The sequence below is a fragment of the Hemitrygon akajei genome, chromosome 31 (assembly GCF_048418815.1).
Source record: "Hemitrygon akajei chromosome 31, sHemAka1.3, whole genome shotgun sequence".
NCBI lineage: Eukaryota > Metazoa > Chordata > Chondrichthyes > Myliobatiformes > Dasyatidae > Hemitrygon > Hemitrygon akajei.
Genome location: NC_133154.1, coordinates 15,996,513 through 16,021,504, shown reverse-complemented (window position 1 = coordinate 16,021,504; position 24,992 = coordinate 15,996,513). Strand labels below are relative to the sequence as shown.

The 24,992-nt window shown below is 45.4% G+C and overlaps 1 protein-coding gene across 10 annotated transcripts in view; it reads left to right on the top strand.

Annotated features, from left to right (window-relative positions):
* Positions 1-24,992, top strand: part of LOC140719429 (myosin phosphatase Rho-interacting protein-like) — a 290,247-nt gene that overhangs the window by 104,927 nt on the left and 160,328 nt on the right. For 8 of the 10 annotated variants that reach the window (XM_073034091.1, XM_073034087.1, XM_073034090.1 and 5 more), the window contains exons 10-12: positions 3,209-3,274; positions 10,368-10,436; positions 19,631-19,699. In XM_073034091.1, the coding sequence (XP_072890192.1) occupies positions 3,209-3,274; positions 10,368-10,436; positions 19,631-19,699 (204 nt within the window). The remainder of the gene's footprint in view (positions 1-3,208; positions 3,275-10,367; positions 10,437-19,630; positions 19,700-24,992) is intronic. The other 2 variants (XM_073034092.1, XM_073034094.1) reach the window with 1 other exon arrangement.

Here is a 24,992-nt window from a genome sequence, read left to right as displayed (position 1 = left end):
GATTCAAATGGCTTGACTGTTGGGTGTAGGGAGGACAGAAGAAGAGGTTCAGAGGGCTGAAGGATGTTAGAATCATGGCACTTAGGAGGAAGCTATGCAGTTTGTGGAGCTCCTGCCGACCCTTTGAAAGAAGTATCTGATATCTCACCTCCCTGGCCTCTCTCCGTAGTCCAGTAAAACTTTTCAAAAATCAACGTCCACTCTTTCAAGCATAATTGGTAAGTGGTCTTTTATAGTCGCGTGTACCAAGATACAGTGAAAATCTTTTGTTTGCCATCCGTACAGATCACTTCACCATATCTAGTACTTAGGAAAGGCAATAACAGAACGCAGAATAAAGTGTTGCAGTTACAAAGGAAGTGGGGTGCAGGCAGACGATAAAGATCAAGGCCATGACGAAGTAGCTTGTGTGTTCAAGACCATCTTACCATACAAGAGGACCAATAAGTAGTGGGACGGGAGCTGTCCTTGAGCTTGATGCAATGCGCTTTCAGATTTTTTGTATCTTGTGCCCCATGGGAGGGTGGAAAAGAAAGAATGTCTGGGTGGGAGGGGTCTTGGGTTACGTTAGCTGCTTTAATGATAATACTACTTTGTGGATCCCGAGTGGGATATTTGTTATAGCAGCAACATTTAAAAACACACTTAGCAGTGTGCAGACTTAACTAATAATAATGTACAGAATAATAATACACACAATAATAACTTACCAAGGCAGCGAGAATTCACTTGCCTATTGCGTCTAAAGAAGCATCTCAATTTTCTTCCACTTCCTTTGCCAATCCACACTTCTGATTACTGGTCCCTCGCCTGTCGAAACGTTGTTGATCTATTTACTCTATCATTTTGAGAACACCCGTTAAATCGCTGGAGTGTCTTAACCTTGAGAAAAGATTCTTCAATCTCCTTATGAAGCCCCTCTGTTCAGATAAGCACCCTCTGCACTGACTGTGATGCTGTGCTCAGAAATGGGCACGGTACTCCAACTCAACACACACAAAGTGCTGGAGGAAGCCTATCCGGTGTTTCTTACAGACCTGTTGTTTGTACACCCCATGTCTCAATAAACATCCATCTTTTTGTTTCTGTACAACTTTTCTTGTGGCTACCAAGTTTTGTGTTTGTCATCACATCCATGTTCCTGCATGTCCTTTCAAACTTGAGCTTTTACCCAGGAGTCAGAGGGTCACACAGGCCCTTCAGCCCACCTTGTCTGTGCTGACCATCAAGTCCTGTCTGTATTGAGCCCATTTACCAGCACTTGGTCTGTGGCCTTCTATATCAAGATCAATCCAGATACTCCTTAAATATTATGAGGATACTTGCTTTCACCAACCCTCAGGCTTGATTCCACCGACCCTCCTGGGGAGAACAATTCTTCCTCAGATCCTTTGTCTCTTCCCCCTTCCCCTATACTTGCATCCTCTTGACTATAACACCTCTGCCATAGAGCAAAGGTTTCTACTGTCTACCCTGTAAATGCCCACATACTGCCTCTCTTTGACCTGCTTTGTGAAGAGAAAGGCAAAGAGACTTAAATATGAGGGTTCGCATTTAAAATTTTGCACAACAGGTGGCAGAACTGCCTGGATAATGAAGACGTTGAAATTCTAGAGTGTGTTTGACGTTTACTGGACCAGGCTGCTATGGATTTACTGATAAAAGTAACCAACTGGAATCAGTTAATAATCTGATGGGCGTGGATAACTTTGCAAAGGGTGATTGGAAGTGATGCAAAATAGAGAGAGAGGAAAAAGAGTTGTTGCATTTAGCTAAGGTGAACTTGGGAAAGAGGCTTGACTTAATCACAATAGTGATTGCACTGTTGATTAACAAACAATGGAACTTATTCAGTTAAACATCTGGTGTGATGCAAAACTTCTAGAGGTCCCTGAAAGCCTTCCATTGTGAAATTTGACAAGCATAGCCAATGAAGCATTAGGTATAAGGAAAGGCTTTCACAAATGCAGAGGTAAACAGTGATTCGGTGGCTTAAGAAATACAGGCATTGGAAAAACACTGCAAGCGACGTTACACAAGAGCTTCTGCAGATGCTGGTGATCTTGAGCAGCGTACACAAGAGGCTTCAAGACCTTGGCCTCGTACCTCCCCGTGCAACTGGATCCTTGATTCCTCACTTGCAAACTCCAGTCAGTTCGGATTGGCAACAACATCTCCTCCACAATCTCCGTCAGCACAGGTGAGCCACAGGGCCGTGCGCTTGGCCCTACTCGCTCTACTCGCTTCATATTGATGACCGTGTGGCTTATTTCCAATGCCTTATTTAAGTTTGCTGACAGCGCCACTGTCATTGGCCGAATCAAAGGTGGTGACACGTCATTACAATCGCATGTAGGAGAGAGGTTGAAAATCTGGCTGAGTGCTGCCAACCTCGCACTCAATGTCAGCCAGACCAGTGAGCTGATTATTGACTTCCAGAGGAGGAAACCAGAAGTCCATGGGCCAGTCCACATCAGGGGATCAGAGGTGGACAGGGTCAGCAACGTTAAATTCTTTGATGTTATCTTTTTTCCACTATGGTTATAACTTCAGTCATGGGTATGATTGCTCAATACCTTTCCCTAAATGGTGCTCTGTACTTTGCACTAGGAGGATTACCCTTTGCTCTATGCTTGAAGCTGTATTTATAGTGGGGAGTAGAGAGCTCCTTCCACAAGTTTGGGGTTGCACTGATAGAACAAAGGAGAGAGCATTCCTCCGCATGTCTGGTGTTGTACTCATTGATCTACAGGTGACCCAGTGGCCACCCCTTCCAAGTCCAAGTGGTTACTAGGTCTTGCTGCGCCCGGCCATGAATCGTCTCCATCCCAGGTATTCAGCAGGTCAGGTAACATCTCTGGGAAGGGAACCCGGGTTAATATTTTAGATCAGTAAGCTTTCATCAAGCCAATGAACTGAAAAGTTTCTCTACGGATGCTGTCTGAACTGCTGAGTATTTCCAGCATTCTGTTTGCATTCTAAGTGATGGTGCCTCCGAAGGGGGAGAAATATGTTGATACCTGCTGTCAGTGTGAGTTACCAGGCTACTGTTGGCGAGAGATGGCATCCTATAAATTCCTAACCTTCTTGACTCTAGGTTGGTCACCAAATATGAGTGTCACATGCCTTCAGTTTTATTAGGGTCTCAGCAAAAACCCAGACTCTGTTCCTTTCCTTGTATAAACCCATGGTTCGTTTATTTTTTCAGGTAGATGGAAAGTTTTCGAAAGAAGACTCAAGTTCATACACTGGATATCTGCAGTCTGCTGCCAAGGTTGGTATTTACACAACAGAAAGTACAAATCATTTCAAACCAGCGGGAGTCAATAAAACTGTGCTAGGAATCCCTCGCACCACACAGCAAAAGCTGGAGGAAGTCAACAAGTCAGGCAACATCTATGGAAAGTTAATAAACAGTCGACGTTTTGGGCCAAGACCCTTCATCAGGACTGGAAAGGAAGGGGGAAGGGGAAGGAGGACAAACTAGAAGGTAAAGGGCTGGAGAAGAAGGAATCTGATAGGAGAAGAGAGTGGACCATGGGTGAAAGGGAAGAAGGAGGAACACCAGGGGAAGTGATAGGCAGGTGAGGAGAGGAGATAAGAGGCCAGAGTGGGCAATAGATGAAATGGGAAGTTGAAAAGAAGAAAAGAAATTACCAGAAGGAGAAATGTATATTCATGCCATCAGGTTGGAAGCTACCTAGGCGGAATAGGAGGTTTTGCTCCTCCACGCTGAGAGTGGCCTCATCTTGGCAGAAGAGGAGGCCAGGGACTGACATATCGGAACAAGAGTGGGAATTTCTGCTGCGTACGGGGATTAGTGCCAGGAGGGAGATTAGTGGGGGTGGATGAATGGACAAGGGAATCGTGGAGAGAGCGATTCCTACAGAAAGTGGAGAGTAGGGGAGGGGAGGTAAAGATGTACTTGGTGGTAGGATCCTGTTGAAGATGGCAGAAGTTGTAGAGGATGATATGTTGGATGCAGAGGCTCATGGGGTGGTAAGTGAGGACAAGAGGAATTCAATCCCTGTTGAGGTGGCGTTAAGATGGGGTGAGCACGGATGTCCGGGAAATGGAGGGGATGTGGGTGAGGGCAGAATCCATGGTGGAGGAAGGAAAACCTCATTCTTTGAAGAAGGAGGACATTTTTGATATCCTGGAAAGGAAGGCCTCATCCTGCGGACAGATGTGGAGACAGAAGAACTGAGAAAAGAAACAACCTTTTTACAGGAACAGGTGTAGTTAAGTTAGGCATGGGAATTGGTAAGTTTATAAAAGAAGTTGGTAGACAGTTTGTCTCCAGCGATGGAGACAGAAAGATGGAGAAAGGAGAGGGAGGTGTCAGAAATGAACCAAGTGAGTTTAAGGGCAGGGTGGAAGCTGGAGGCAAAGTTGATGAAATTGACGAGCTCAGCATAGGTGCCTGAAGCAGCACCAGTGCAGTCGTCAATGGGGAGCGTAACCAGGGAAGGCTCGGAACGTGGACTGCTCTATGTAGCCAATGAAGAGGCAGGCATACTGGGGCCCACGTGAGTGCTGATGGTTCACTCTTGAGTTTGGAGAAAGTGGGTGAGCCGAAGGAGACATTGTTGAGGTTGAAGACCAATTCTGACAGACACAGGAGGGTGGTGGTGGAGGGGAACTGGTTGGGTCTTTTGTCGAGAAAAGCAGAGAACTTTAAGGCCTTCTTGATGGGGGATAGAAGTGTATAAGGGCTGTACATCTGTGATGAAGATGAGGCGGTCAGGGCTAGAGAATTGAAAGTTACTGAGGAGGGCTTGGATGTGGGTAGGAAGGTGCTGAACGAAGGGGGATAGAATTGAGTCGAGGTACGCAGACCGAGTTCAGTAGGGCAGGAGCAGGCCGAGACAATGGACGTACCTAGACAGTCAGGTTTCTGGATCTTTGGTCGGAAGTAGAAACAAGCAGTGTGGGGTTAAGGAATTATCAGTTTGGTGGCAATGGATGGGAGATTTCCAGATTTGATGAGATTAGTGATGGCGAGTGAGCTATTGGCCTGATGGTCTGGAGTGGGATAAGTAAAAGGAGGGGTCTGAGAGTTGCCACCAGGCCTCTGCCGGATAGAGGTCACACTACGACAGCACCCCCTTTGTCTGCAGGTTTGATGGTTAATTTGGGATTGGTGCGGAGAGAGTGGAGGGCAATGTATTCAGAGGGGGTAAGGTTCGAGGAGGAGAGGAAACTGCTGAAGCTGAGCCAGTTGATGTCTCATCAGCAACCTGCGATGAAAAGATCCAGAGCAGGGGAGAGAATTACAGTGGAGTGTCCAGGAATAGGACGAGGGTTGGAAATGAGGGAAGGGGCCATTGGTGCGGGGTGAGGAATTCTGGGAAAAGAAGTGGGCTCGGAGACAGAGGCAACGGACGAGGAGCTTGGCGTCATGGCGTGCACTGAGGTGTGGGAAAAGGGGGGAAGGTAAGGCCCTTGTTGAGGACAGAACATTTCACCTCAGAGGTGAGGGTGGAGGGAATGGTGAAGCCGCGGCAGGGATTAGGTTGGCAGTGCGAGGTGAAAAGATCCAGAACAGGCCGTCAACCAGAGCGGGGTGTTCAGCAATTGGAAATGAATCCCTAATTAGCTTCTCCTCTGATGTCACTCCCATTCTTTCTACCTGTTACGTGGCTGGTGTGCAGGGCAGCAATGAAGGTCCTCCATCTCTGGCGGTGTTCAGGGCTTCCTCTCGGTCTTCACTACCGTCAGTCATGCAAGTCCCAGGTGGAGACTCAGGAATACCGTCACACTCAGGTGTAGAAAGATTCTTCAATGCCGTTTCCATGAAAATTTTGCTTTACCAGTCAGGGTCGCTAGCCCTGAGCTGAACCCCTGAACCTGGAGGACCAGTGGACCAGTGTCACCTACCCTTTGACCTACCAAGGGCCAGCACATAAAGCCCTGACTCCAGCCACCATAGCTCTCCGGGTCATTGAGGCACGCAAGGCTCCAAACCCTACGTCAAGGTTGTGGTCCGTTTGGAGGATCATAGAAACATAGAAAACCTACAGCTCAGTACAAAGCTGTGCCAAACATGTGCTTACCTGAGAAATTACCTAGGGTTACCCATAGCCCTCTATTTATCTGAGCTCTATATACCCGTCCAGGAGTCTCTGAAAAGATCCTGTCGTATCCGCCTTCACCACCGTCGCCAGCAGCCCATTCCACGCACTCACCACTCTCTGCATAAAAAAACTTAGCCCTGACATCTCCTCTGTACCTATTCACTCCCACTCACTGTATAAAAACAAACACATCCCGGCTGCTTTAATTGAATGTGAACTGAAATATCTGTAGTGTAAGCTGACCTCGGATCTATTCCTCTACAAGCCACACTTTCACAGTTTGTTTATTAATTTAATTGATGTTTGCCTTCATCAGTCCGTGGAACTCACTTTCAGTTATTTTTTGCAGAAGAAACAGCACTCTTAATGGTTCAAACTTGAAAATTTGATTTTGGGAGCAGATTGAGTTGAAGAAACTAACACCAGAGTCTTAAGTTTGTTGACACGCTGAAGTTTAGTTTTTACAGTTCAGGATTTGTCCAATTTGCTTTGGAGAAATACCAATTTTCTGAGCCTTTGTTCAGATGTTTTTCCCAGTGTTAACAACACCGGAACAGGTAGTTTCCTCGAACCTGCTCTGCTTTTCAGTGAGATTATAAACGATTCATGAACAAGCTCCGTTATGCGCACCTTCCCCTCCCTCCCTTGATATCTTTGTTCAGCAATAATCTAACATCCTCAGATTCAAAATGAACTCAGTATTGGTTGCCAATTCGTAGAGGAGATTTCCAGCCAGTCTCCTGCTGCTCTTTGCTGAACATTACTTCTCGCCCCCTCTTCCAGATTGTCTCCCAATCAGCACAGCACGCTCTCTCTTACTACCAGATTATTTCCCCTTAACACCCTGAACAATAGGGATTACAGGAAATCCAACCCTAGATTATAAAACCTCTCCTAACAATTTAAATTCTGTCCAAGATATTCTAGTAAACTTGTACACTCTGGAACTGAACTCCAGTGTAGTCCAATGAGGACTTTGTGTATCTGTGGGATAACTTCTATTTCCTATCTTTGTCTATTAGACCGTAAGGAGTCAAATCTGGCCATTCAGCCCATCAAGTCTCCTCCACCCCGATTCTCAACCCCATTTTTCTGCCTTCTCCCTGTAACCCTTAACACTTCTCCACCGTCTGGCAGAAGAAATTCCTTCTCGCCTTGTTTTTCAAAGGACGTCCCTTTATTCTGAGGCTGTGCCCTCACTTTTTATTCTCTCCCACTGGGAATGTTCTCTCCACATCCGCTCTATCCAGGCCTTTCAATATCCAGTAGATTCCAAAGTGATCTCCTCATCCTTCTGAGTACATAAAGTACAGGCCCAGAGACATAAATGCTCCTCAAATGTCAAGCCTGTCATTCTTGAGAACTTCCTCTGGATCGTTTCCAGGGCCAGCAAATACTTCCTTAGATACGGGGCATAATATTACTCAGGATATTCCGAATGCCTGATTATTCTCTGATGTAAAGGCCAGCATTCCTTTGACCTTTCTGATGACTTGTTTTACTTGTCCACGATAATTTAGTATTATGTTTGCAAGAACCCCCAAGTCTCTCCCAGTTCCATTGCTTCTAGAATTTCACCTGTTTAACTACAAACTCTATGGCCTCACATGGCTGACATTAAAGACCCATTTTCTGTAGTTTTGCCAGCTGGTCACGGGTTCTGTCTGTGTGGAGTGTGTATTTTTTCTCTCCACAACTATGTGGGCGTCCCTCGTGTGCTCGTGTCTGTCCCAGAGACTATGCGAGTTGGTTGATCGGTTCTGTAAATTCGCCCTATTGGAGGTGGGTGGCAAATAGAATCAAAAGTGTACTGTGAGCACTTGAGAGAGTGAATTGCAGGGATGTAGGGAAACAAGTTGAAAAATGCGTCTGCTGAGAGTGCCTTGCTAGGGAGCTAGCATGAACTCAGTGGGCAGAGTGGCCACCATCTGCATTATAATATATCAGTATCCTGCAAGGCCCTGTACTGAGGCTGGAACTGTTCACTTTATTTCCAAACGGTCCATGAACACCATCTTGCTATTTGTCTTTTCCACTATATATTTTTTGTAACTTTAATTTTTTTACTTCTTGCACTGTACTTCTGCTACAATAAAGCAAATTCCATGACACGTCAGTGATAATAAACCTGGCTCTGAAATTTAAATAACTGGTTAGAGAGCCACATTTCCAAATTGCTAACAGAGAGGTAGCTGGTTTGACAAGCTCTGCAAAGAAAAACATTTTGTAGTGATGTTAAGAGGGTGTTTAAATGACACATGAATAGGCAGGGAATGTTCAAACTTCAACATGTCACCATGTACAATCCAGGGATTCATTTTCCGTCGGGCATATCCAACAAATCTATAGAATAGGAACTACAACAGGATCAGGGAAAGAGCAGCCAGAGTGCAGTAGACAACAATGGAGAGATGTAAAGCTGGGTCCGGCTGATGGAATTAGTTAAAATTGGATTGTTGGCTATAGTCATTATGGGTTGAAGGGCCTGTTTCTGTTCTATATTTTATGTCCACTACTTTTTCAAATTATTCAGCTGAACAGAGAGGGCCAATGTAGATTTATAAGGATGGGTCTTGCCCCGTATAACAGAGGCAAAGCTCATCCTTTATAAAAATCTATAGCAATACTCACAAAATGCTGGAGGAACTCAGCAGATCGGGCAATGCCTGTGGAGGGGAATAAACAGTTGATGTTTTGGGTCGAGGCCCTTCATCAGGGTCTGGAAACGAAGGGAGAAGAATCCAAAATAAGAAAGTGGGGGAAGGACAAATAGTGCAAGCTGGCAGGTGATTGGTGGAGCCAGGTGAGCGAGTGAGGCAAGTGAGAGTCTGGGAGGTGACAGGTGGAAAATAAGATGAAGGAATCTAGTAGGAGAGGAGAGTGGAAAAAACAAAGGAGGAGGAGCACCAGAGGGTGGTGATGGACAGGCGAAGGGGTACAATGGGGGGGGGGGTGGAAAGGAAGGTAGCAGTACAAGCTGGAAGGTGAGACATGAAGCTTGGGGTAGTGGGGAGAGAAATGAATAAGAAGCTGAAAGGTGAGAGGTGGAAAAGGTTAAAGGACTACAGAAGAAGGAATCTGATAGGAAAGGAAAGTTGACCATGGAAAAAAGGAAAGGGAAAATGGGCACCAGGGGAAGTGATAGGCAGATGAGAAGAGGGGGAACCAGAGTGGGGAATTGAAGAAGAGGGGAGGAGGAGGAGGGGGGGGGGGGATTGACATTTCTGGAAGCTGGAGAAGTCAATGTTCATGCTGTCAGGTTGGAGGCCACCCAGATGGAACTCCTCCAACCTGGAGTGGCTGGCCTCATCATAGCAGCAGAGGAGGCCCTGGAACAGCAAATCGGAATGGGAAGTAGGATTAAAATTAGAAATCTATCTTGGCCCTTTCTGATCAGCTGAGAACTTTCAAGCTGTCCATTCACTGAAAATTAGTGGTCCATCATTGCCTTGTTGAATGGCTAAGGCAGCTGGATCAGAGAAGAGAGTCATTTCAAGCAAATGTTATAAAATATCTGTACGTTGAAGTGGCAATAGAGTTGCCATCCAATTGTGGCTGATCTTTATTCCAACCCCATTCTCCTGCCTTCTCCCCAAAACCCCTTAACAATTAAGTATCTATCAATCTCTGCCTTAAATACACTCAATTACTTGTCCTCCACAGCCCTCTGTGACAACAAATTCCACAGATTCATCACTCTCTGGCTGAAGAAGTTCTTCCTCATTTCTGTTCTAAAGGGATCCCTCAAATCCTAGACTCTCCTAATATTAGAAACATCCTCTCGAAATCCACCCTATCCAAGCCTTTCAGTATCTAATAAGTTTCTATGAGAACTCCCACCTTTCATCCTTCTGAATTCCATTGAGTACAGGCCCAGAGACAACAAATGCTCCTCACAAACTTTTTATTCTAAAGAATAGCCTCCAGCAAACCTGTATTGACCTACTGGGGACCAAATGGCTTTGTTTTCATTCAAGTTATTTGACTTTTTAACCAAGTTTTTAGCTTTACATGATTCAATGAAGCATAATTATCCTGAAAATTCCAAAACAGTTTGAAGAACAATCAGGAATAGACTAAATATCTTGCGATCAAAGAGAAAGATCCTTAGACTCCAACTGGTTATATATAGTTAAATGTTAACCGATTCCTGGAGAAACTAAATGTAATCACACTTTGGTCCTATGAAGAGCTTTTTATCCACAGAGCCTGAAGCACATTTGATACAGACTCAACAGGTTTAATGGTCAATATCTTGTGGTCATATGATCTTATTTGTTTATTCTTTAGAAGGACAACAAATTCTCCTCACAGAGTGGCCACTTGGGATATCTGCGATCTAGCACCAAAAGAGATGAGGTTAGTATTTGATCGTGTGCACAGTGAATCATCTGTCAAAAGCTCTCTGTCTGTGCAAGTCATCCTCTGGTGGGGAAGTTAGCAAAGGAGTCAAGTTTACAGAACTGGTTCTGGAACAAGTACTACTAGCCTTTTACTTTGCTTGAACGTTGAGTGGGCTGAAGGAATTAGTGAATTACTTTCCATTTTTTTTGTTAAATTGCCAGCCTGGAGCAAGGCCAGATTGTAAAGTGTGGGTTGGATGTAATGAGAGCTCCTTCAATTCTTTCTGAAAAGCTCCCCCAACTTCACTCATGTTTCTCTGACATCCACGGAGCCCTGGGTTAAAATTGCACCGGGGCGTCTCGTGGATGGCTTTAACCCCCTGTGGCAGTGTAATGGCTGCCAATCACGGATTTCTCACAGATTCTTTTAAAAGATGAAGAGGGTGCAGAGGGTTTAATATCCTCTGAAAGGGAGCTTGGTGGTTCTGTCACTGACCAAGCGAGCTCACATTCACCGGCAGCAAACTCAATCTTGTGCAGGTGACGAGAGGATCAATGCCAGGGGATTTTTTTTCATCTCCAGGAATCAGGCCAGGGTCAATATTTATCGCCATCCCTAATTTCCCTGGAGAAAGTGCCGATGAGTCACCTCTTTGAACCGCTGCTGTTTTACTGTTGATCTCAACCTTGTCGATCTGGGATCGCCGCCACCAGTTTCAGGTTCCCCTGACTTGAAAATGTTTTGACTCTCTGTAACTGGGCCTAAGTTCTGGAACTGATCCCTCCCTGAGGGTACAGCCGCAGGGCAAGGCGTTGGCTCACCAGCGCCATCTGCAGGCCAGTTAAACGTTGGCTTTGCTGGCAATGCTCACGTCCAGAGAAATGCCGGGGGGGAAAGGAAGGGTCACTCAGGGTGGGAGTGACCAGGTCCTGCCAGCACTGTGTTGTGTGACCCCTGCGCCATGACAAATAGAATATATGGAGCAAGCAGCTGGAATCAGTGTGAAATTACAGGCTGCTTCAGAGCAGCACAGCTCAAGAACAGACCTTTTGGCCCACAATCTGAAGCCTGCGGCCTGGTGTCTGCACCACAAACATCCAGCCAGGGAGTTAGACTGACACCATGAAAGAACATATCAGGATGACACAGCATGTACTGGAAAAGCAGCACCAGCTGACAATTCCAATCAGTGATTGTGCTAAGTCACCCTCCTAAACGTGGTTCAGATCATCACTCGGCCGTAGGCACTGGCTTATGGTGAGGCAGCCTTGGTGAAGATTAGCTTCCCTGAGTCTTAATCACAGAGCAGTTCACGGAATCTAAAGGTGGAATGATCCCTCTGGGCCACCTTCCTCATACATGCTGGTCTAGAACTGGTTCAAGTTCAAGTTTATGGTTGTTGTTGGCTACATAAATACCAAGACAATTAGCTTTTTTGCAACAACAGAACCATGCATTAAAATATAACAAGCATAAATTAACATTTACAAAACTCGTAAGTGTGCAAAAGTGAACAAAACACAACAGCTCTAGTGCAATTTGTGAGAGAGAGAGTGAGATAAATCGTGTTAAGGGTTCACATAAAATGTTGGAGGAACTCAACAGGTCAGGCAATATCTATGGAAATCAATAAACCGTTGACATTTTGGGCTGAGACCCTGTATCAGGAGCTGGAAAGGGAAGGTGAAGATGCCAGAATAAAAAGATGGTGATACATGAAGGACTACAAGCTAAAGGCTGATAGGTGGAGGCTGGTGGGGTGGGAGGAAGATGAAGTAAGAAGCTAGAAGGTGATGGGTTGAAAAGGTAAAGGGCTGGAGAAGAATGTGATAGGAGAGAAGAGTCGACCATGGAAGAAAAGAAAGGAGGATGGGCTCTAAGAATGGTGATAGGCAGGTGAGGAGAAGAGAAGAGGTGAGAGGGGGAGCCAGAGTGGGGAATTGAAGAAGGGGAAGAAACTACTGGAAGTTAGAGAAATCAATATTCATGCTATCAAAGGTTGGAGGCTACTGAGATAGAGTATGAGGTGTTGCTCCTCCTACCGGAGAGTGGCCTCATCCTGCTGTAGAAGAGGTCATGGACCGACATGTCCGAATGGGAAAGGAGACTGGGATTGAGATAGTTGGCCACTGGAATATCGTACTTTGTGTGAATGGAGCGAAGGTTCCCCCCCCCCCCCCCACTCTAAATCAGGGAAAATCTGCAGATGCTGGAAATCCAGCCAACACACACAAAACACTGGAGGAACTCAGCAGCTCAGGCAGATGGGAGGTGAATGGGCAGGTCTGGCACTTCTTCCACTTGCAGGGTTAAGTGCCTGGAGGGAGATTAGTGAGGAGGGGTGAATGGGCAAGGAAATCTTGGAGAGAGCTGGGTTGGGGGGGGGGGAAGGTAAAGATGTGTCTGCTGGTAGGAACCCAGTGTTTTTCAGATTGGTTTAAGAACCTGATGGCAGTGGGTAAGAAGGTGCTGTTAGACTTTGGGGTGTGAGTCTTCAGTCTCCTGTACCTCCTGCCTGATGGCAGCTCCAAGAAAAGGGCATAGCTCGGATTGTGGGGGTCCCCAGTGATACCTTCCTGAAACACCCCCTCTTCAGATGACCTTGATGGTGGGAAGAGCTATACTGTGGTGGAACTGGCTGAACTCCACTGCTCTCTGCAGCCTCTGGTGTTCCTGTGCATTGGAACTTCCGTACCTGGCCGTGACGCTTTTCACTGTACATCTGTCGAGGTTGGTCAATCTTCAATGACCTCAAACTTCTACGAAACTAGAGCACTTTCCTGGTTGCATCAAAGTTCTGGGCCCAGGATATGTCTTCCAATATGTTGACACACAAGCTGCTCCGTACTTCCACCACAGACATTTCAGTAAGTACTGGTGTGTGTTCTCGTGACTTGCTCCTCCAAAAGTCCACAATCAGTTCTTTGGCCTTGCTGACATTGAGCACTAAGTTATTGTTGCGACACCACTCACCAGCTGATCTGTCTCCCTCCTGTGTGCCTCCTCATCACCATCTCTGATACAGCCCACAACAGTGGTGTCACTGGCAAACGTGTAGATTTGCTCGGAGGCACACAGTTGTAGGTAGACAGAGAGTAGAGCAAGGGCTGAGCCTGCATCCCTGAGGTGCATCTGTGTGAATAGTGAGGAGGAGGCGATGTTTCTAATCTGCGCCGACTGTGGCCTCCCGATAAGGAACTTGAGAACCTCGTTGCAGAGGGAGGTACAGAAGCCTAGGTCTTGGAATCTGAAAATAAGTTTTGGATGAATGATGGTGATAAACGCTGAGCTGTGGTCAATGAAAAACAGCCTGATGATGAAAGGCTCTGGAACTCACGTTCTCAGTATTATTTATCTATTGTTTTTTTTTTTTCCGTGTATTTGCACAGTTTGTCTTTTGCACATTGGCTGCTGGTCAGTCTTTTGAATCAGAATCAGGTTTATTATTACCGGCATGTGTCATGAAACTTGTTAAATTTGTGTGTAGTTTTTCATTAATTCTGGTGTATTTCTTTGTTCGACTGTGAATGCCCACAAAAAATGAATCTCGGGGATCTATTTGGTGACATATGTACATTGATAATAAATTTACTTTGAACTTTGAACTTAAATCTTGGCCCTCTCACCTGAAACCTGCGTCCTCTAGTTTTGCATGCTCTGCCCTCTTATGGGTTTATACGCCTCTATAAGGTCACCCCTCAGTATCCTAGGCTCCAAGGTATAAAGTCCTAACCTGTCCAACCAATCCCTGTAGCTCAGCTCCTTGAGTTCTGGCAACATTCTTGAAAACTTCTTTGCACTCCTTCCAGCTTAATGGCGTTTTCCCTATGATAGGGCCATCGAAGCTGCACACAACACTCCAAGCCTGGTGTCCTTCCCAGAACTCTCACCCTCCTTGCCTGTCAATGTCAAAGGCCGTCTTCCAATCCACTTTGTTTTACATTACCAAAAGGTCAGGAGTTGAGACCTTGGTCCACCACTTTCTCTGACCTGCTCAGCCAAACCATCACCTTGACCTTTGAACTCAGTCTAATTAAAGCAACTTCTGCTTCTTCCACCTTTGTGCCCCTCTGGTGTTGCTCTCACCTCTGGCCCTTAAACACCAGATAAAGTTTAGTATTTGGAACTTCCTCTTCTGCAGGCTGTTCATTTAAATCCCTCTCCCTGCACGGTTCCATCCTCACATCCAATATGCAAGGAGCTCATGAAATTTGTTGTTACTACAGCTGAAACCTTCTTGTGTCCGGCCTCTGCAGCTTCCCTTCCTTCTCACCCTCCTGTCAGCCCCAGTTACTGGAGTTTTCTCCAGCTCTTACTCCAACCTCCTTCTGCTTCTATTTTTTTCTGCTTCTATTTCTGTCTCCACCAGGTCCATTTCCCAATTCCTTGACCCTTTCCCACTAAATACACCACCCTGATTTCCTTCATGGCTTCCAGGTTAGCTGATGTCCACAGTTCTCTCTCCCCTTCTGATCGGTTCTCTCTCCCCTTCTCCTCCAAGGACAACCCATACTGCTGCTTTGTGAAGCACCTTCCTATTTCAGGACTATAATTCCTGTTCATCTTTTTCCAGAATCTGAATTATGGGGTCCTAGAGACGCTGCGACCCTTCGGCCCACTGAGTCTGTACTGATCGTCAACAGCCCATTTGCACCACTTCTACTTTATTCCTATTTTCTGTCCCCACGTTCCCATCAACTCTCCCCAGCTTCTACCACTCATCTACAGTCTAGGAGCAATTTAGAGCAGCCAATTAACCCACCAACCTGCACATCTTTGGGATGTAGGAGGAAGCCAGGGCACCTGGAGGAAACCCACAAGGTCACAGGGAGAACCTGCAAACTCCAAACAGACAGCACCTGAGGTCAGGACTGTGGAGATGTGGCTCTGTGCCTCCAGATTCAGTCTTTCCCAGATCACGACACCCATACAACACTTATCGGGGTCAGTAATGAGATCTCGTTTGATTAAATCAAATCGAATCACATTTAATTATCATTCAAAACATATATCGATAACAGCTGAATAAGACGGCATTCCCCAGGGGCCAAACATTCAAAAATAGTGAGTAACACAATTCAAAATACAAATACAAACTACGAAGATAATATTTTCCTGGGGTGGCAGGGTGGAGATACGTCTCTACCAAAGAAGGTGGAAGGCACTCCTTCTCTCTGCTAGTCTGCAGGTCACCCTTGGGCAAGGTGTAGCACCTGCTTAGCCCCCCCGATCAAGGTGACGTGAAGCCATGGGGGCAGATGGTGGATGGTCATGTGAGCAGCTGGTGCACATTGCAAGCCTTGGTTACGTGACCACTGATGCCAGGCAGACAATTTCTGAAGAGTATTGATAATGGCTGGGGTCCCCCATCTTGTAAAGACTGGCAATGGCATGCCACTTCTATAGAAAAATTTGCCAAGAACAATCATGGTCATGGAAAGACCACAATCGCCCATGCCATACGACATGGTTCATAACAAATGGATGAATATTTTCCTCCTTGATCTTTCTATAGCCTTTGACATGGTTGACCACACCCTCCTCCTCCACAGCCATTATTTAAGTTGCTACTTCTGGGTACGTTTTGTTCCTTTTTTCTAACCATAGATTGAGAATCACTTTCAATGACTTCTCTTTCCAAGGACTTAGTTTCTTCCAGACTCAGTCCATAAGCTGCACCTTAGCCACAATGTCCAAAAGCATAGCATCTGCGCCCACGTTTGCTGACGATACCGCCACAGCCCCTCCATCGCCATGGGATACATTAGGGTAATGGTGGTGCGGAAGTTAAGTTACTGGTCTAGCATTTCAGGCGTCCAGAAATGCGGATCAAATCCTACCACAACAGGCGTGGAAAATAAAAAGATCCTCCAGCACTTTGTGTGTGTGTTACCTAAAGGCAATGCCGATTTTTCTTTCCACGTCCCAGAATAAGACAGCCAGCTTCCCTTGTACTCGGTTCCTTAGAGGCCATTTCAAATCATTGTCAGCTGATGGTCAGAGAGGGGGCTAGAAGGTCACCTTGTGTCCAGCATAATACCAGCATTATGGATGGTGTGGTTTATTTCAGGTTGGCTCCTCAGTGACTCCTTTGCCTGCTATGTTACTGTAGCTCTTCTAACTTGTCTAAAAGTGCTTTACGGCCACTGTAATGTAGCCACTGTCGGGGTCTCAGTTGGGAATTTGTCCAAGGAAGCTCTCACAAACAGCAGCTCGTTAGTTTTCAAAGCAATCCGCCTTGTAATGATTTAAACCTGAGCTAAAACTTGGACAAGGGCAGGAGGTGTACAGGTCTCCCCTCGTACTGCACTGCAATGCCACCCTGGAACTTTATATTCATTCCCCAGACTGTAGCTTGACCCCCAGGGTAAAGAAGCCTCCACCACCATCGCCAGCAGTGCATTCCACACACCCACACCCAGTCTCAGTGTGAAAAACTTACCTCTGACATCCCCCTTGTACCTACTTCCAAGCACCTTAAAACTATACCCCCCTGTGTCAAACACCCAATGTGCAGAGAGAGAGAAAAAGCAACCGAAAAAACAAAATTACATAAATAGTGTGAGCAAAAAAAGTAAGCAAATAGCTTTTAAAATGGAAGTGAGTCCTTAGTCACGAAACCTGGAGCAGCCAGAGCATGGCAACAGCCTCAGTTCAGCACATACGCAGACATGAAATCCAGAGCAGGCCCACAGCCTCAGCTTCAGTACGCCACAGAGCAGTGACTTTCGGCCTGACCTTCGCCTCTGGTCTAGGCACCCTGCCTTTTCATTCCATCTGATATGCTGGTTATGGACACTTCACTCTCTCTGCAGAGGTTCGGATGATGAAGCAGGCCGTGCTCCTGCACGTTAGGCTGCACTCCTGCACGCTAGGCCCTGCTCCACACACCCAGGTGTTGCTAGTAAATGTCTTGACGCTTGACCCTCCAGCAATGAACTGCTCCAGCAGGAGGAGGAACCTGACAAAATCATCTCAAAGTAAAATGTTACTGCTGTCACCATTGTTGCCTGAGGCTCACTGCAGGGAGTCACAAATCCCACACCACCAAGTTCAGGAACAGTTCTTACCCCTTAACCATCAGGTTCCTGAACCAGCGGGGATAACTTCATTCACCTACTCTGAACTGATTCCACAACCTACAAATTCACTTTCAAGGACTCGTCAACTCGTGTTCTTAATATCACTCATCTTTTTTCTACATTGGTTGTTTGCCAGTCTTTATTTGAGTGTAGCTTTTCATTGATTCTGTTGTGTTTCTCTGACTGGCCATGCTTTGATATTAAATTTACCTTGAACTTTAAACAACTCCATATATGTTTTAGTTTACATAATTTGTCTTCTTTTGCACATTGGTTGTTTGTCGGTCTCTGTTTTTGTATAGTTTTCCACAAATTCTGTTGTATTTCTTTATTTTCCTGTAAATGCCTTCAAGTAAATGAATCTAAGCTGACGTGCACTCAGTAGCCACTTTATTAGGGAGCTCCTGTACCCGATAAAGTGGCCACTGAGAGTATGCTCATGGTCTTCTGCTGCCGTAGCCCATCCACTTCAAGGTTTGACTCGTACTTTTAGAGACGTTCTTCTGCACATAACTGATGTAACGTCTCTTTGAGTTGCTGTCGTCTTCCTATCAGCTTGAACCAATCTGGCCATTCTCTTCCGACCTCTCTCATCAAAAAGGCATTTTTAACCCACAGAACTGCTGCTCACTGGATGTTTATTTTGTTTCTCAGACCATTCTCTGTAAACTTTAGAAACTGTTGGGCATGAAAATCCTAGGAGATCAGCAGTTTCTGAGATACTCAAACCACCCTGCCTGGCACCAACAATCATTCCACTGTCAAAGTCACTTTGGTCACATTTCTTCCCCGCTCTGAACAACAGCTGAACCTCGTGACCATGTCGGCGTGCGTTTATGCACGGGGTTGCTGTCACATGGGTGGTTGGTTGATTAGATGTTTGAATTAACGAGGAGGTGTACCTAATAAAATGGCTACCAAGTGTATGTGTACTCAGATAATAAATTGACTTTGACTTTGAGATTTACCTGGAGGAATGACTCTAATACTGTGACAGCAAGAGGAAAGTTTGGGTAGTCTCTGGACACCAACTTCCAAGAGGCACAACTTTGGAATATGCTGCTTGTGCGGGCAGAAGAAATAATTTGATTAATGTCGACATGTCAGCTGGCATCTTCCCACCTCCAGTGCTAATGCATCCACAAAGGCTTTTCCCAAGCCCACTTTAGACCATAAGACATAGGAGCAGAATTAGGCCATTCAGCCCATTGAGTCTGCTCCACCATTCCATCATGACTGATCCTGGATCCCACTCAAACCCGTAGACCTGCCTTCTGGCTATATCCTTTGATGCCCTGAGCGATCAGGAAACTGTCAACTTCCGCCTTAAATATACCCACAGACTTGGCTCCCAGCAGTCGTTGGCAGAGCATTCCACAGATTTACTACACTCTAGTTTTAAAAAATCCTCTTTTCCTCTCTTCTAAAGGGTCTCCCCTCAATTTTGAGGCTGTGCCCTATAGTTCTGGATAACCCCCAACATAGGAAACATCCTCTCTACATCCACCCTGTCTATTCCTTTCAACATTTGGTAGGTTTCAATGAGATCCCCATGCAGTCTAATAAATTACAGTGAGTACAGGCCCAAAGCTGCCAAACGCTTCTCGTATGTTAACACCTTCATTCCCAGAATCATCCGTGTGAACCACCTCTGGACTCTCTCCAATGACAACAGATTCTTTCTGAGATATGGGGCCCAAAATAGTTGACAATACTCTAAGTGCAGCCTGACTAGTGTCTTATAAAGACTCAGCATTATCTCCTTGCTTTTATATTCTATTCCCCTTGAAATAAATGCCAAAGTTGTATTTGCCTTCTATTGCACAGACTCAACCTGTAACTTAACCTTCTGGGAGTCTTGCATGAGGGCTCCTAAGTCCCTCTGAACCTCTGATGTTTGAAACTTCTCCCCATTTAGATAACAGTCAACACTATTCCTTTTACCACAATGTATTAACATACATTTCCCGACATTTCACCCAGATGGACGGAGCAGACAATCCAGGGTTTCCTTTTGCATCATCACTGGTGTTACATATCGGTGTTTGATTGCCTCCTGACTTGCAACAGTTTGGAACGCCCAGATTTATTCCTTCATGTTTTAATTTGCTTCTGTCTATCATTCAGGTTGAAGCAAATTTCTCTGAACGGACTCCTCACCCAGGGAATGCTCGGGCTTTCTCCAGGAGTGATCGGGTCAGTGCTTTCGCTTTATCTTTTGTTTTAAGCGTGGCTCCCAGTGCAACAAGGAAGTCTTTTGATCGCATCATATGCCAAGATGTGCGATAATCCCAATTAATTATGCTTGAAGCATAGCTACTGTTGAACCTTCACAGTCAGTTTGATCCTGATTATGGTCCCACGGAGAGCAACGTGATAGAAGCCGGATAATGTGCTTCAGTGACAGTGCCTGGGAACACTTGGGAGAACTCTGCTTTTCAAAGCGGTCTCATGGGATCTTTTACGTCCAAGGCTGGTCACTGCATTAATCAGAATCAGGTTTAATATCACCAGCACACGTGAAATTTGTTAACTTTGCAGCAGTACAATGCAATACATGACAATAGAAAAAACATGAACTACAGTAAGTAATAGTTAAAATGGTTAAATTAAATAATTAGTGCAAAGTAAAAATAAAAAAAGTGGTGAGGTAGTGTTCATGGGTTCATGGTCCATTCAGAAATCGGATGGCAGAGGGGAAGAAGCTGTTCCTGAATCACTGAGCTTGCGCCTTCAGGCTCCTGTACTTCCTTCCTGATGGTAGCATCGTCCTTAATCTTTTTGAGTCATCACTCCTTGAAGATGTCTTGGATACTATGGAGGCTCATGCCCATGATGGAGCTAAATTTCCAACTCTGCAGCTTATTTTGATCCTGTGCAGTAGACCCCCCCCCCCCACTCCCCCATACCAGACATTGATGCAGCCAATTAGAATGCTCTGCACACTACATTTGTAGAAGTTTGTGTGTCTTTGGTGACATTCCAAATCTACTCAAACTCCCAATGAAATTTAGCTGCTGTTGTGCATCGATATACTGGGCTCAGGATGGATCCTGGGTGTGATATATCAATTACAAGGAGGACGTTGGGGCTTTGGAAAGGGTGCAGAAGAGGTGAACCAGTATGTTGCCTGGATTGGACAGTATTAGCTATGATGGAAAGACAGGACAAACTTGGATTGTTTCTCTGGAAGTTTGAAGGCTGATATCAAAATAAAATTATGAGCAAGTGTGAGTAATTCACGTCTTTTACCCAGGTCGAATACTGGGGAGCAGAGGTTTAACACGAGGTGGGAAAAGTTTAGAGGAGACTTACAAGCAAGTTCTTTTACACAGAGTGGTAGGTACTTGGAATGTACTGCCAGGGAAGGTGGTGGAAGCAGATCTGATAGCAACATTTAAGAGGCATTTAGACAGACACATGAACAGGCAGGGAATAGAGGGATATGGACCATGTGTAGGTAGATTAGTTTAAGTTGGCACAGATATAGTGGACTGAAGAACCTGTTTCTGTGCTATATTGTTCTAAGAAATTATGTTTTGAAGCTGATGGATGTTCTGGTCCCAGTTTTTCAAGGTGTTATAGACCATTGAGTGATTCCTGCAGATTAATAGTCTATTAAGACTTTGACTGTACTCTTTTCCATAGATGCTGCCTGACCTGCTGAGTTCCACCAGCACTTTGTATATGTTGCCATCCAAGTCATCTTCCTTTTGTCCTGCCCCACTCTCTCTGCTGCTGATAACTTACCTACCCGGATATGACAAAGGGTTTCCAACCAGAAACTTTAATGGCCCACAGATGGTGCAGGACCTGCTGAGTGTTTCCATCATTTTCAGTTTTTATTTCAGGTTTCTGACATCTGCAGGTTTTTAGTTTTCAGTGTCTACTGTACACTAAACATTTAATTGCCTGCCATCCAGGCGGGTGCAAATATTTCTTCATCAGAAGAACAAAATTCATACACAAGGGCTTTTCCCAGAAGAGACGGGGTCAATATGTGGATTGTTTTTCTTAATTTAAATGCGTCTTTCATAGCAAGAGAGAGGCTTGCCCTAAAATCCTCCCTTTAAAGTCATCAACATGTCCCAAATTGCTTTACAGCCAACAAAGTATCCTGAAGTTAATATCAGCATCAAAATCAGGAAAAATATCAATAAGATCAAAAAATACAGAGAAAATTTCAAGGATGTTGCCGGGACTTGAGGGCCTGAATTATAGGAAAAAGTTGAAGAGGTTAGGACTTACCAGGAGCACAGTGTGTGCAGGGTCCTTAGTATTAAGGATCCCACCCATCCATCTGGCATCCTCTTTCACTTATTACCATCAGGCAGAAGATTTGATGCATAAAAACGGGAATGGTCAGGTGACAAAGTTTCTTCCCTCAGGCCATTAGGTTTCTGAACTCCCTGTCGCATCGCATTCAAAGTGTCACTGGTTAATCTGTTATGTACCTTACAATATTTAATCTATGCACTGTAGATTTTTATGTGTAATCCATCTGCAGATTTTATCCTTACTTTCATAAGTTATTATGTGTTATGTATACTACACCCTGGTTTGGAGAAACGTCATCTCATTTGACGGTATGCATGTATATAGTTAAACGACAATAAACTTGACTTTTGTTCCCTGGAGTGTAGAAGAATGAAGGGAGACTTGATAGAGGTATACAAAATGATGAGGGGTATAGATAGGATAAATACAAACAGTCTTTTCCCTCTGAAATTGTGTGAGACTACAACTAGAGGTCATGGGCTTAGGGTAAAAGGTGAAATATTTGAGAAGAAACTGAGGGGGAACTACTTCATTAAAAGGCAATGTGAGCATGGACTGAGCTGCCAGCGGAAGTAGTGGATGCAGTTTGGATCGCAACACTTAAGAGATGTTTGGATAACGGGAGGGATAAGAAGGGCTATCATGCAGGAGTGGATCGATGGGACTGGGCAGAATATCAGTTCAGCATGCTCTAGATGGGCTGAAGGGCCTGTTTCTGTGTTGTTGTGCTCTGTGACTGTTGTAATGTCAGGAACTTGGAAGCTATGTTGCTGACTGTGCGGTCGATTGTGAAATGTAATTATAGCCAGAAAGTTGGTTGTGAGATAAATAACTGCCAACACAGCAGAGGGAACGTTCCTGTTCTTAAAAGTGACAGCACTAGTAGTGTTCCTACCCGACATGTTCTTGGTTTATCATCTCCTGTCTCACCCACTGATGTTGTCCACACACTCGGTACTGCACTGGAAGCTCTGATAGAGATTTGTGCTCAAGGCTCTGACCTGACCCTTCAGCCCGTAACGAGTGTGTGCTGCTCTGGGCTGTGGTTAACATCTCTCCCTGTGGTTGGGTGAGCAAGCGGGGAGAAAAGCAGCAGATGCACCACTGTCCCTTCTTGGCCTAAGGCTCCCCTCTGAAATTTCAACTCTTCGGCAGCAGGGGGCTCGGATCTTCCTGCACGCTTTCATGGAGCCTGTGTTGTAATGTCACCCACCTCCTCAGCTCACCTGATGCTGAAGCCCCCACCCGTAGCTGCCACTCGTTTGACAAGTCCTCTTCTGCGATCCAGTCTCCAGAAAAAACACGGCCTTCTCCACATCTCTAACTCCACAGCCTGTGCCCTCTCAGCATTACTAATTCCTGACCTGGTGGTGCCTCTGATTTAACATTCTGAGCTCGTTATCAAATCTTTTCATTAAATCCCATTTGAATTTATTTATCAATTACATCCGTCTCACAATGTGAGGGAATAAAAATTCATTGTAATGTACATACATGTAAATTTCTAAGTCTAATGGCCTGCAGAAAGGAGCTGTCCTGTTGCCTGTTGGTCCTGGCTTTAATGCTGCGGTACCATTTGCCAGACAGGAGCAGCTGAAACAGTTTATTTTTGAGGTGGCTGGTGTCCCCAATGATCTTCCAGGCCTTCTTTCCGCACCTGCTGCTGTAAATTCCTCAGTGGAAGGAAGTTCGCATCCACAAATGTGCTGGGCTGTCCATCACCTATGATCACCCCCCAATCTTACCATCGCTCTGGACTTCCTCAGCTCCAGTCTCCTGTGTATCTCTGAATTTAATCCTGAGCATTTCTTCAGCTGCTAATCCCCCTCCCTCTCTCTCTTCCCTGTAAGGTTTTTTTAAAACCACCCCCTTTCCCACATTGCTCCTCATACGGCCCTCAATCAGCTTGAGTTTGGTGGGATTCCTGCAAAAGACTTTGAGAGGTCTTCCCATCTTCAAGACACAAAACTGTACTCTGGGTGTATTTCTGTCTGTTTGTAGTCTTCTGCTGCTGTAGCCCGTCCACTATAAGGTATGACGCGTCTGTACGTTCAGAGATGCTCTTCAGCACTCCACTGTTGTAATGCATGTTTATTTGAGTTACTGGCACCTTCCTGTCAGCTTAAACCAGTCTGACCATTCTCCTCTGACCTCTCCTATTAACAAGAGCATTTTCACCTGCAGAACTGCCACTCACTGGATGTTTTCTGTTTATCGCACCATCCCCTGTAAACTCTAGAGACTGGTGTGCGTGAAAACCCCAGGAATTCTAAATTACTCAAATCACCCCATCTGATACCAACAATCATTTGGCAGTCAAAATCACTCAGCTCACATTTCTTCCCCCATTCTAATGTTTGATCTGAACAACTGAACCTCTTGACCATGTCTGCATGCTTTTATGCATTGAGTTGCTCCCACATGATTGGCTGATTAGATACTTGCATTAATGAGCGGGTCTAACTGATAAAGTAGCTACCAAATTGAACAGATAAGGTAATTGCCACGGGACCAGAGCTTGGTTTGAGGTACTCCAGTTTAACGATTCGAGTAACGCTGATCTGCGCTGTAAACATCACGTAGGTGTGGTCCCGTCTGGGGGAGGTGTTTCCTCTGGCTCTCCAAAACCTGCACTAAGCCAAATACTAACTCAGTCCCATCACGGTCTACCATCCAGGTGCCTACAAAGCTCAACTCAATCGAAGAAACAAACTCTTGCACAGGATATCATCAGTCTCCCCTCGCGAGCAATGTCAGGAATTCCCCTTCACAGCGAGTGTGTTTGACTGGGGATGAAGGAGGGGAGGTTATTTAGCGATCTTGTAAATGCAAGAGGGACACCCCAAAAAAACAGGTAGACGATCCTGAAAGAAGACCAGTGATGTACTGATACATAATTATTAATATGCAAATCTGGCAAAGGATTGAGAGAGAGAGAGAGAGAGAGAGCAACGCACATAAACTGTCAGGCAGCATCTATGGAGAGGAATGAGCAGCTGAGGTTTCAGGCGGAGACCCCTCGTGAAGACTGGAAAGGACCCCTCAGAAGCCAGAATAAAAGAGGAGAGGGAAAAGCACAAGCAGGTGATCGTTGAATCCAGGTGGATGAGGGAAAATAGGAAGGTGGAAGGGGGATAAAGGAGAATGATGTGAGAAGCTGGGAGGAGACAAAGGGCTGAAGATGAAGAAGGAGAAGACAGTAGACTATGGA